Here is a 12624-nt window from a genome sequence, read left to right on the forward strand (position 1 = left end):
CATTCCGACCCCAAAATCAAAATCTACTTGCTGCAGCACATAACAGTTTAGAAAGCTACTAGACAACTTCTACTCATATCTACTTAATAGCTCATCAAATTAATGAATGAAATAGCTCTAATCAAATTAATGAAATGGCAATTCAAATATCGTGTGCATGTCAAATCATTAGGGAATCTGCTTATGTGCTTTTGTTGTTTTGCAGCCAGGACAAGATTATGCATCTATCTTCAAATTTTGGCACCTTAAAGAATACTCTGTCATATGCACTGGGAAAATGTGAATTTGAGAATCTAGACAAATCTGTCTACAGTTTAAAAACAGTTGAGAGTTAACAGCAGACAGGTAACACTATGAAGTGCGTATGCATACCTTGACTGATAACTGAGTGTCTGAAGAGTTCTTCAAGTATTCCTGCTTCCAATTCTCTCTTCTTTGTGAAAATAAACAGCAGAAGAGAAAACGGACAGTTTCAAGTCTTTGTGGTAAGAAAAGATCATTTAGGAACATTATTATAGACTGTAACACACTGTTACAAACAGTATGAAATAATATAATGTTTTTAATAATATCAGGGTAATTAATTACCTAGACTACTATCTCCTCAATATTTCATGATTATCAAAGAACATTTTACATTTCCATTCTTAAATAAGTTACTGTGTAAATAAAGTATGCTCAGAGTTCTTGTATGCGGACAGTACTTACATTTAATTACAGATGATCTGGATATGTTTGTAGGTGCAAAATACATTAAAATTGTTTACATGAAATCAGCTCAACTAACACTAAATCTGGAATCTAGATATTCACAACAGCACTGACAGTAGCTCAGCTATGTATTTGAACATGCTACTTAATATGTACTTTGAAACATAGTAGAAAAGAAATTCAAAGAAACTCTAAAAAAAGGGAAGAACAGATCAAAATTCCATAGCAGGTTGGATCAATAAAATATTGAACTGCAGTTCTTAAATGTAAGTACTACACCAAGTAGTAATCTGGTTGGTCTTAAATGGTGTTAAAGCCCTTTTTTTCCTAAAGGAGACAGTAATAAGCATTTCGCCTATTCAATCCAATCAAGATTTAGGCAACGTGCTATAAAAGCAAACATATCTGACACTTCTTCTATAACTTTAGCAGTTGGCTTTCCTGCTCCATGCCCAGCTTTGGTGTCAACATGGATGAGAAGTGGATTGGTTTGTTTACGGCTTCGGCCCACAACATATTGCAGAGTAGCAATAAACTTCAGTGAATGTAGAGGGACCACACGGTCATCATGGTCTGCTGTGAGCAGCAGTGTAGAGGGATACTGGATGCCATCTTCTTCTGGTAGTTTAACATTGTGAAGTGGAGAATACCTGCGAAGAATACACAAACATTTATATATATATATATCCTCAAGATCCAATAAGGTGGTCCTCTCCCACTGAAATTATCACAGTGACATTTGATAGCACTCAATACTACAATGCTGCCCATAGCAGGGCTGCACTGCTGGCAAATGATACATAACAAATCACTGGCTCTCAAATGTGAAGCAAATACATTAGTTTACAGAGGGGTGTAAGCATACATCTCACAGAAATAACAAAATAGCAGGAGTGGGCAACAGAGAAAGAACAGCAAAAGCTGTAAAGCTCATAGCAGGATCCATTCTGCTGTGAAGCAAGGAGATAACACTTTTCCAGCACACATATGTATTCCTGGTCTGCATGTGAATGAATGGTCCCTTTACATACAAGTTTGGAAACGGTTTCTGATGGTGAACAATATTTATATCACTTCTGAACATGCAGGTGCTCTGTAGGAATATCATGCAGGAAACTGAATAAAGAACTGTAAGTTTTCTGGGTTTTGATGGATGACTGATTCATACTTTTTGAGTAACAAATTATCTTACTTAAAACACTTGTTTTCTTTGCAGGAGAATTTATCTTTCTTTAAACAACTGCAGCATAACGTGAAAGATATATCTACATATCACAACAACAACAAAAACTGAATTTAACAGTCACAGAGAATTCCATCTAACCAAAGAATAATTTTACCTTTTTAAAATCTAGAGTAGGATACAATTTATTTTTCCTATTTCATTGCAGAAAATACAAATGGAATTCTGTTGTTTTTTAAATTAACCTCACATTTAGATGAGTAACCATTAAGTAATCCCAAACTGTTTTTAAGAACGCACAACACAACGATATTTGACTGCCTATCCTAACATATTCCTAGCTGCCTCATTTCCACTGAAAGAGCAATGGAGGTGAATTTCCAGATGATGATTTGTTTTAAAAATAGATGGCAGTCTAGCTAGCTAAGGTTTTTTTTGGGTATATCTGTAAGACAACATTTTTGAAACATTATTTATCTTTCTGTATTTGATGATTGGTGGTGGTACTCAGGTACTCAGGGATATGACTTAGAAGAGGTTTGTTGTTGTGGTATTGTTTTGTGGTTGTTTTTTAAGAGATAGGCTACTGGTTAGGCTGCGGTTGGACTTGATGATCTTCAAGGTCTTTTCCAACCTGAGTAATTCTATGATTCTATGATTCTATGATTTGATGTGCCATTGCCAGCTGAACGGGAAGCAGAGCTGCTTAAAGAAATGTTGCCAAGTAGAAATATGTCAGGTAATATTACATATGACGTAGAATGAATTTAAAACTCCGCTTTCGCTTTACAACTTCAGAATATCTGAACTTACAGATATTTGTGCAAATTTTACTGTTCAAAACACTCAAGATTACTTGATGCTTACATTGTAAAGCAATCTTTTTTGGAAACTAAAGAAAATTATGAAATTTGTTCATTGTTTTGTGCACTGTATGTACAAAATTTGTTTGCCACTGAAACCTTAAATTGAACAACTAGTAACAACATAATTACAATGAGCCCAACTGATTATTTAGTATTTGGAATTGATATTGCTTGTTTGTTTTTTTTTTAATAAATGTTGTAGATAAGTTAGATCTCAGTGTACTTTAGTATATACATTTTTTATGATCTAAACGCTATTGTATTTCAGACAAGCCAAATTGTTAGCATGTCTGAAGCACTGTCCTGTAATGCCAATCTTCATTATTGAAGGAATACAATTACAGTAACAGAAGATGAGATGCCAGAAAAATAATTTAAAATGATGGAACATATTTTAACACAGTCCTTAGTGACCATATCAAATGTGCAGACCATTGCTGTTCTCTCACAGTTACTGTTTTGTTTTTTCCCCTTCTAAATGATCTTTCCAGAACTCTTAGCAAGAGCCGAAGAACTGAATTAATATCCTGTTGTGGTCTACTGCCATTCAATTCCTACAAATAAATCCTATCCACATTGTATAATACAATTCATAATGGTCACTGTCTCTACCCCGCCATAAAAAATACAATTTGCGTAATGATTCACTTGAGAATACTCTGTTGTGACAGCCTAAAGCAAGCATTGTTTGGAAAGAGTACCTAACAAATGGTAAAGCTGCTAGTAGAATATGGTTTCAGAAACTATAATCAGTTAACTCAACAGGGCTTCGAGAAGAGTTGTTCTCGTGCAAAGCTGACTTGTAAAGAAGCTGTAAACTCCATGAATCCAATGTGAGAAAAGAATGTAATGGCTATTTATCACGACAACCTGAAACTGTTGATCAGAGTTTGCGTTTTAACAGTGACAGAAGTATTTAAAGACACTTACTTGAGCAGCCATTCAAACTGTTCTTTATGGTCAGAGCAACCATAGTCAGTAGTCCAAGCATGGCCAATGGTGTACTTGTGGAACTTTAGCATATCCATCACTCCCACTTGGGCAATAACACAGCCAAAGAGGTCAGGACGCTGATTAGCACAGGCAGCTTTGACAAGAAAACAACTTGATTAATATTAATATCTTAAAGAATTAAACACAGCAGTGAAAGGTCCAGTAACAGTAAGTTATTGTGAGAAAAAACTTCTACAAAGATATCCCTTCAAAGGAAACTCCCAAGTTTATAAAAGAAAAGAAAACAACAACAAAAACAGAAAAATGTTAAACAACAGAAAATTGTTAAGGTAAAACAAATATGGATTTCCCATGTAATATCTGAAGCCAAAGAACTTGAATACAAAATATTGAATATAAAACCAGTTGCAATGAGAGAAGCCTGCCAATGTATATGAAATGAAAGTCTTTTAAGAAAAAAATGAAAACAAATATGCAAATGGATAACAATTATAACTGTCAAAGCTGTTATTTTCTAAGGCGCTATTTCTTCTTAAAGAAGCACAGTTCTTAGAAAATATGTCTTCCAAACTAGCAAACTGAGTTTGCTAGGAGAAATGCACTTGTTAGATATGTGAACTTTCAGACTACTGCAATTGAAGTGTGCTGAACCATTCATTCACTTTCTAACATTATTGTCAACAAAGAGAAGGACATTAAGGAGTAAAATTCTCCATTTACTGATAAGTTTTCTTCCATAATTACTATGCCAATTCGTATGAAAAGAATTCTAATGAAAGCAAACTTCTAAAAAATCAGAGGAATAATGTCACTTTAATAATAATTAAAAAAAAGTTACGGTGGTATTTTTTTCGTGTTATTATTTTCATTTCCCCACTTCTGGAAGGGACAATTTCTTTAAGAATAATGCTTGTCTCGTATTACAAAATAAAAACCAGACTAGGCCCATCTAGCTCCATGTTCAATTTACATGAGTGGCAACTGGCGGATGCTCTGGAGAAGAGCTTTAACACAGAGAATACTGAGAGATTTCCTGTACAATGTCAGCTTTTGCAACTAGTCGGTTGGTTTCTCCTGAGCTGGAGTTTATCCTCAGACACCAAAACAAGTATCCTCCATAATACATCTATTTCCTTTCTTAATGTTCACTCATCTACTGTTACGATATCCTGCAGCAATGAGTTCTTCAATTCCAACTTCAGTTGCTTGATTTAAATATATTGCCAGATGATTTTACAAATTCCCCACACTTTTTTTGTAGCATAAGAACTAACAGTACCTAGATATTCATTCAACTACCACAATAGATCCCTCCCTTAATTCAGAGCTCATCACTGTGCATCCAAACCCAGATATAGTCTTTCTCAAATTCTTCAGCTTCTCATTTGTGTCCACTGTGAAAACAGATTATTTATTCTCATTCTTTGCTTTCTGCTGACCAGGATATTACAACAGCAACCTTCCATCCAACTCAACAAGAACTTTCTTTCAAAGTCTTGAAATCTTGTCAGAAGCTCATGAAAATCCAGGAATAACCAGATCACTGTTACATGCAACATGTGCTCCTTGACTCCTTCAAATAGCTCTAAGATTTCATGTTGCAACTTTAGCCTGCAAAATTCTTCCCCATGCATGTCAACTATTATTTATTGGTTTCAGTTGGCTGGCCTGTTACAGAAGTCAGATTTACTCATCTGCAGTTTGTGGTCAGCCATCAACCATTTTAAAAATTGGCACTAAACTTGTTCCCTTCTGTTCATCAGACATTCAGGCTTAGTAGTCTGCAGTTTCATATTGGAATTCACTTAGAATCTTGTGTGTGTACCATCTGGTCCTGGCAAGACACAATTTTTCATTTGATTTACTCTAAAACCTCTTCTGCTAATGCTTCAGCTTGAGGCAACTCCTCAGAGCATCACGCACAAGGAGAGACTGGTGCAGGGAAATCCCATCGCTCTGTAGTAAGGAACATCAATAGAAATGAACCATTTCCTTGTTCTGTTCTGCCCTTATTTTTATTTAGTGCTCCTGCACAGCCCCAAAGATGTTCTGGTCAGCTTCCTGCTTCTGATACACACACAGAAAGTTTTTATTAGCAACCTTTATGTTGTTAGCAATTTGCTCAATCTCCTGTGGTCCATCGGTCCCTGTCAAAGCTTATTTTTATCCTATTTTCTTCAGTTGAATCTTATTTTTGTTTTCTGGAGGATGTTACTTCTAGCCATCTCTGATATGTAACTACACTTCCTGGGTCTTTTTCTTATATAAGACTGCCATCTAAAAGCTCTTCATCCTTTTAACTGAACCTTTCAGATCTCTCCTTTTCAAATCCTTTCCTTTTTTGAAGAGAAATGCTATTCTGGTAGGAAAAAAAAAAAAAAGAGCCAAAACACCTATAGTAAGATTGAATTCATTCAATTCTTCATTGTAAAACATCTCTTGAAGGACTGTGCATTGCTCAGGATTATATCAGAAATGCTGCTCCTAGCTCTCATAATAGTTACTTCAGTAAGAAAACACTTTTGGAGTAACTTATCAGCTCCCATCGCACCCCTTTTGTTAGCTTTATTTATATGCATTATTGAGCTGTATCCTGGAACAACAATTTATTCATTAACTTTATTCCTCTACACATCGAGCTTTAAAATTTGGTTCCAAAGCCTCAGAACTGTTTGCCTAAGCAAACACAAGCGGACAAATGCTGCACTTGCATGAAAGAGGCTTTCAGGTCACAGCTGTGCTTCTGTGCTGAGATTTGGGATCCTATCCTACAAGACAAGGAAGTATTGTTTTTCAGTTCAATGAGGCAAGAGTTCAGAGCCCTGTGCTCCTCAGAGACACCTCCTGTTAGTTAAGATTAAAAAGAAACAGTATTTTGGAAGAATGACAATATTCTTCCTTATCATTTATTTTTTTCCCCTCAGAAAATAAAAAACTCAGAAAATTTGGCACTGGATCCTTGCACTTAACATAGCAGTTATACTTGTCAGTGTCCTGAACAGCTACTGCAAGATTTAAGTTGAAAAAGCACTTTTGTATTTCCTAAATTCACCTATTTTAATCTGTCTCATTAAAAACAAAGAAATCCAGATGGATTGTAATTAGTCAACAACTGAAATAGAAGGTTTCTAACACTAGACTTTCACAACAGGCATCTAGACTCACAGCATCTGTCTAATACAGGCATGACATGCCCTCTGCACTCACTTCCCCTAACCTAAAGAAGGTGCCAAGCTGACATGTTTATGAAGAAACAGATTTTTCTGGTGACTAAAGCGGGGTAGGATGAATCCTATCCTGAGTGGAACTGAAGTGCAAGTAAGGATAAAACAGTATTTGCAGAAGCTATGTAACACATTGGAAGTTTAACAGAATTTTCATATATATATACATATAACTGTGCTCACATAAAATGGACTTTTGTAGTGGTTGTACTCCCAATGATGTGTAAAACCTTTTTTCCTCTATTTTTTTTCAGCCATTTCTATTGGTGTTGTTTACAATACGCAAACACCTTCTGCCATGTGAGAAGCAAATATGCAAAAATATGACTTTAGATGTTTGTCTTTAAAATAATTGTAGTTGGCCAAGTGGCAAAGAGCTGTGTAACTCCAAATCTTGTTTCTTAAACAAGATATTAGTTCACTGAAAAACAACAACAAAAAAATAATCAACAGAGTGAGTATTCAGCAGCTGTTAAATAGAGGGTAGTATAAAAAGCGGAGCATGCAAAGGGTGGTCATAATAAATCTCATTTTCAATAAACTAGATGTTTTTCTCATGAGTAGATCATCTCTGTCATACTGTCTCATGTCTCTCATGTTGTTTTTAAAATAAGCTAAACTAACCACAATGTTATTCTTTTGTGTTTCCTTCTTCTGCCAAGACGAAACAAATAACTCTTTTTTTATTCTACTGCTTTTAGTCACTAGGATATAATCAGAAATAAATGTTGTAGCTTTTAAAAGGCTGCTTAGAATATGAGATTTTTTTTGTGCAACCTTTTCTAAGAAGGCTATTAATTTCCTTGAATTTAAGAACATAGACCCTCAAAAGTCCATGACTTTTTCAAGTACTTGAATTTAGTGTTTTGCACAAGAGACATTCCTGGATTTACTGGTGTTAGAACCGCTGCTTGCAACACCAGAGGGCCCGGGTTCGAATCCCCCTTGTGGCGCAAGGGGTAAAACTGCCACTCTGCTACACTAGAGGGCTCGAATCCCAGGAGTTGGACTCGATGATCTCTAAGGTCCCTTCCAACTCGCATGATACTGTGATGATGATGATACTTGTCACCATGTCTTAACTACACGATTAGAGTCAAACAGTCATGTGTCGTTGTACAAAGGCCTTAAATGCAGAAATATCACGTTATCATTTTTTCCTTCAGGAATGGGAGCACATGACTACAGAAGGACTGAATAAGAAGCTCTAATGAAGGACTGCAGAACTTGGGATTCTGGATTATGCCATGGGCACATAAAATTTCCTGAATGCCACATAACACACTTTCTGGTTATTCAGTTATTGTTTCATGCTAATTACCCTTAAGAGATAAGAAAGATCTTTTAAATTTCTTTATAAATGCATTCTTACTCTGTGATCCTACCAAGGGGTTAGCTGTAGCAAACAAGACAGTAATCGTAAGTACTGCTGTCAGTACTCGCTGCAGAACCCTAATGTCCATTGGAAATGGCAAATAGAGTAGAATGGTATATATTTAATGTTTGGTGCATATATTAATGCACAGACATTCTGGCAACTCTTGAGAAAAAGGTTCTGATATATTTCTGTCAGGCTACTTTGATAAACTCCAGTACCAAACCCAGGAAATATACAAGCAATTCTTACCAACTAAGAGGCCTCCATTTGAACCTCCATTAATAGTCAGCTTCTTTGGAGATGTGTAGCCCTCTTTGATGAGGTATTTGGCAGCATACTGAAAGTCATCAAAGCAGTTTTGTTTGTTGGCCAAGATACCACCTAGCACACAAACAAAACAAATCAGTTGATCCCATAAAACCCATGTGAATCCATCTCTTCAGAAAAACACGTGTGCAAAAATACCTGGGAACAATTCCAATTCTGTGAACATTTTAATAATTGATGCAGGTCAGAAAGACAGCAAAAACAAAAGATTCTTTCAACACAAAGAATATGAAATGGCTTTGTCAATAACTCTAATGCTTTCAGAAACTCTGAATAATACATACTTACACTGTGGAATTAGTGCCAGGTAACATTCCAAACCAGTAATATTAAAGCTAAAAGCTTTGCATTACAAAATATATACAAAATAACCACACAATCCACTTGAGGCTTGATCTAATGGGACATTAACAGCACTAAACTCAGTGACAGTTTCTTAAGGCGATAAAACTTCAAATTTGCACCTATAAAAAATAAGCACTTTAATTTCCTGGACAAAGAACATGTGGCTGATAATTTACCATTTTTTCCTATTATGTTTTCAAATCAGATGATATGCAGCTGTGGTCAAATAAGAAATTCAGAATCACGTCTTGGTTAGAAATGTTATTAGTGAGCTATCAGTGTGGAAAGAATATCAACCTGGAGGGCTCACAGATGACCCAATCTCAGTATCAGCATCTTCCTCCCTTCAGAGGCTTGTTTGGTAAAGGGCTAAAAAATGGTTCCTCCTCAGAGATTACCTAATACATTCCTTTTCAAACAATTAAATGTTTGTAAAAGTCTGGGGAGAATATCTTTACATTCCTGAAGGAAAGACTGTGGTCCAGTCAGGTAACAGGGGCTCATACGTGGCAGAAATGGAGCTCCATTTCCTTCCACTTAATTTAAAGCCAAGTGGTTTAGTCTAAACTAATTGCCCAGGCTCCCACTATGGTTCAGGATAATTAACTTCACCTTAAAATAAGCAGGATTAGATATAATATGAAGGTGCTTATTTCCATCATCCGTTGATGACTCTATGCACCCAACTTAAATTGCATACTTCATCCCTACACTGCAAAATTTGAGTAAGGTAACTCCAGACTTTACTCATATGGATTTCCTTGTGGAACTGCGAGCATTATTTTATAACAAACACTCTCATACTAACAAGACCATCAAAGAAAGATGTGTTGGGACAAGCAAAAAGTCTTCAAATGCATGGCAGCAAAGGAGAAATAAATAAATCTTACTCTTTCCTTCAAGTTCTGAACTAGTGTAAGGTGAAAATCCATACAGTAAACCTATAATTGCTTCTAGAGTTAACAAAGAACAGACGTATATCTATTTTTGCAACTGCAAGAAAGACTTGGGTCAAAATTAAGGAGGAAATAGGTGGAATAAAGAAGCATTATCATATTAAAATAAATTTTATTAAAACCTATTACAAACCAATCTGCAAATTAAAATTAATGAAGGATACTTCATCTTTAGCAATAATATCCTGCATCTGCAAGCACATATAGCTTCTATTTATGAAACCATTACTTCTTAACTCAATTGTAAGGAAATGACCCAGACAAAAAGTTACCACAGATGAAATGGTAATATCAAGATGTAATGATCTGGGAATACTGTTATGTTTGATACAAAGTTATTATGGATTACTCCCCATGCAAAATGTTGCATCATCACTGTTCTGGTGCATTTGCCTTACTGACAACATCTCCAGTAACTATGCTCCAGACTCTTGGGATACGAGTAAGGCATCATCACTAAATAATGGTGGTTATATTGCATATCAGAGAGGGACTTTCTTCAGCTTTTTCTTCTGGTGAAGGCCCACAGAAAACTGTCAACAACCAGAAAAGCTGACAAACAAAGGATTTAAGTGAGGACTGTACTGGAAAAATAGGGAGAGAAATACTTTAAAGGTGCTAAGAGGTGACCTGGAACACCGAAGTCACTTAAAAAATGTCTACCTACAAGCTGTGTCTCCTAAGTACAGAGTGCATGACATGCCACTCATGGAGCTGATTAAAGATCATATGAATACAATCTCACTCACTCACTAATAAAGGATCTATTCATAAATTTTGTAAAATCAAATCTGTTGATATTTGTTTTCTAACATACAAAGCGAGCATTTGTACATTCTGAACTCTAAAGTTCACACCTTCTATAAGGTTTTACAAATGGTTAATTTCTTTCTGTGATACCAGTAAAGACTAAATAGACTGTCGCACTGTCTAGATCTAGTCACTGTCACAGATCTAGAACTGTGTGGTCATGTGCATTACAAATAATGTAAGAGATACGTGAAAGTAAGGCAGATCTCCTGCAGTACAGACAGTCTTTGATTGGAAGATTGTTCACAATAAATATCTGAATTTCCAATGCTATTATCTAGGAAATCGATCTTGCTTTTAAAAACCTACTAGCTTTCACTTTCTTGGAAAATACTTTCTGCAAATCCATTCAAATTAGGATGCAAAAAATTCTCTGAAAATCCACTGAAAATTTCAGATAACACTGGGTAAGGTAGAGATCACACAAATAAGAAAAAAAACCATGACTTTTCTATGGAGGAAATATAAGGTGAAATGAGACTTGAGTATGGAAGAAGGACAAGAGAAAGAAAACATCAGCCTGTTAGACCTGCAGTTTTGTTCCTATGCTTGGACTGATTTACCTTTGTGCCAGGTCTCTCCATATTCACCACCACCCCTGATGTTCGCCACTGCTAGAACACCCCCCAGGTGTCGCACAAAAATAAGTCTTGATACACTGAAAAAGCAAGCAGAGGATTAATATTATTATGTATTCCTAACTACCTGTGTTCCTACCACTTTCACAAAAATACTTTGAAGGAAAGTCCTAAGATCAATGACAAAATAATAAAGTCTTGCTCTGATGGCAAACCTGAGTAGCCAGGTACTTTTCAGTGGTTATCAATGGAAATGAAACACTCTGCAGCCTCTTAGAGTGAACCAGAGCTGTTCTGCTCTTCTTTAGTTTCACACCCTTGAGGAGAACGACCACTGGTTCTGCCTCTCAAACACCAAGTAAGCTATGCTGTACCACTGGACCCCAAAGGCTTTTTAGCTGCTGCCCTTCAGTGAGTCCTTTGCTTTTCCAGGAGAGGAAAGTTTAGCCCAAATGAGGAAAGCAAAGAATTAAGAATAATGATCAGCACATGACATTTGTTTATGGGCTGGTATATGCAACTGCTGCTTAACACTTTTTCTTTGACCTTTATAAAACTGTATTTGCCCTTATTTTGTGCCAGGCTCTCAATCAAGTCTTAGTCTCCTTCCTCATTATTTTCCACTTGATTTGTTAAATATAAAAAGTAAAAGTTCTGCCTTCCCTAATAGCTCTCAAACCTGACTGAAAGCTGAAGTCAAATTGCAAAAAGTATGAAAGCTATTAGTATTATTTTAAAAAGGATTTAAGTAATTTAGGTTATATTTAAGAAGACATATTTATCTCTCATGTATTGAGACAGTAGCTTAACATAGCGGAAGCTCCAGATTTAAAACTATGTTATTGTTAAGGAGAAGAGTAAATATCCAAACTTAATACCAAGAAGTTTTTTTGTTGTTGTTGTTGTTGTTTCTCCTCCTCTCTTGTAGGTTTAAATTTCTTTTTTTAGTTGAATTTACTTAAATCTCCTTTCTTACTTGAAATTTTTGCTTATGCAAGAGACCACTGCCAGCAAAATTTAAACCTATTCAACCACAAGAGCAAAGGTTAGGTCTTTTTACCTTTAAGCCCCTCCCTGCTGCTCATCTGAAATGTCCTGAAAGACAGTTGTCTTACAGCATTTCTCATGTGGATGTAATACCAAGACAAGTAAACTTTACAATGGCAAATACTTCACAAAGCAATTACGTATGTATTGGCACTTGGTTTTGATCTATGTGCCAAAGATTAAGAAAATAAAGGAAAAAAAAAGCAGAAAGATAACAAATAAGAGACTTTAGCATTTTTATAACC

The 12624-nt window shown here is 35.7% G+C and overlaps 1 protein-coding gene across 1 annotated transcript in view; it reads right to left on the minus strand.

The window, feature by feature from the left end:
* Positions 1-544: 544 nt before the first annotated feature.
* PREP (prolyl endopeptidase) overlaps positions 545-12624 on the minus strand; it is a 90523-nt gene continuing 78443 nt past the window's right edge. Inside the window, exons 12-15 of the mRNA XM_072333085.1 lie at positions 11318-11412; positions 8566-8697; positions 3691-3847; positions 545-1361 (exon numbers count right to left, since the gene is read on the minus strand). Of these exons, the coding sequence (XP_072189186.1) occupies positions 1067-1361; positions 3691-3847; positions 8566-8697; positions 11318-11412 (679 nt within the window). The 3' untranslated portion in view covers positions 545-1066. The remainder of the gene's footprint in view (positions 1362-3690; positions 3848-8565; positions 8698-11317; positions 11413-12624) is intronic.

Source organism: Excalfactoria chinensis, chromosome 3, assembly GCF_039878825.1.
Source record: "Excalfactoria chinensis isolate bCotChi1 chromosome 3, bCotChi1.hap2, whole genome shotgun sequence".
Lineage (NCBI taxonomy): Eukaryota > Metazoa > Chordata > Aves > Galliformes > Phasianidae > Excalfactoria > Excalfactoria chinensis.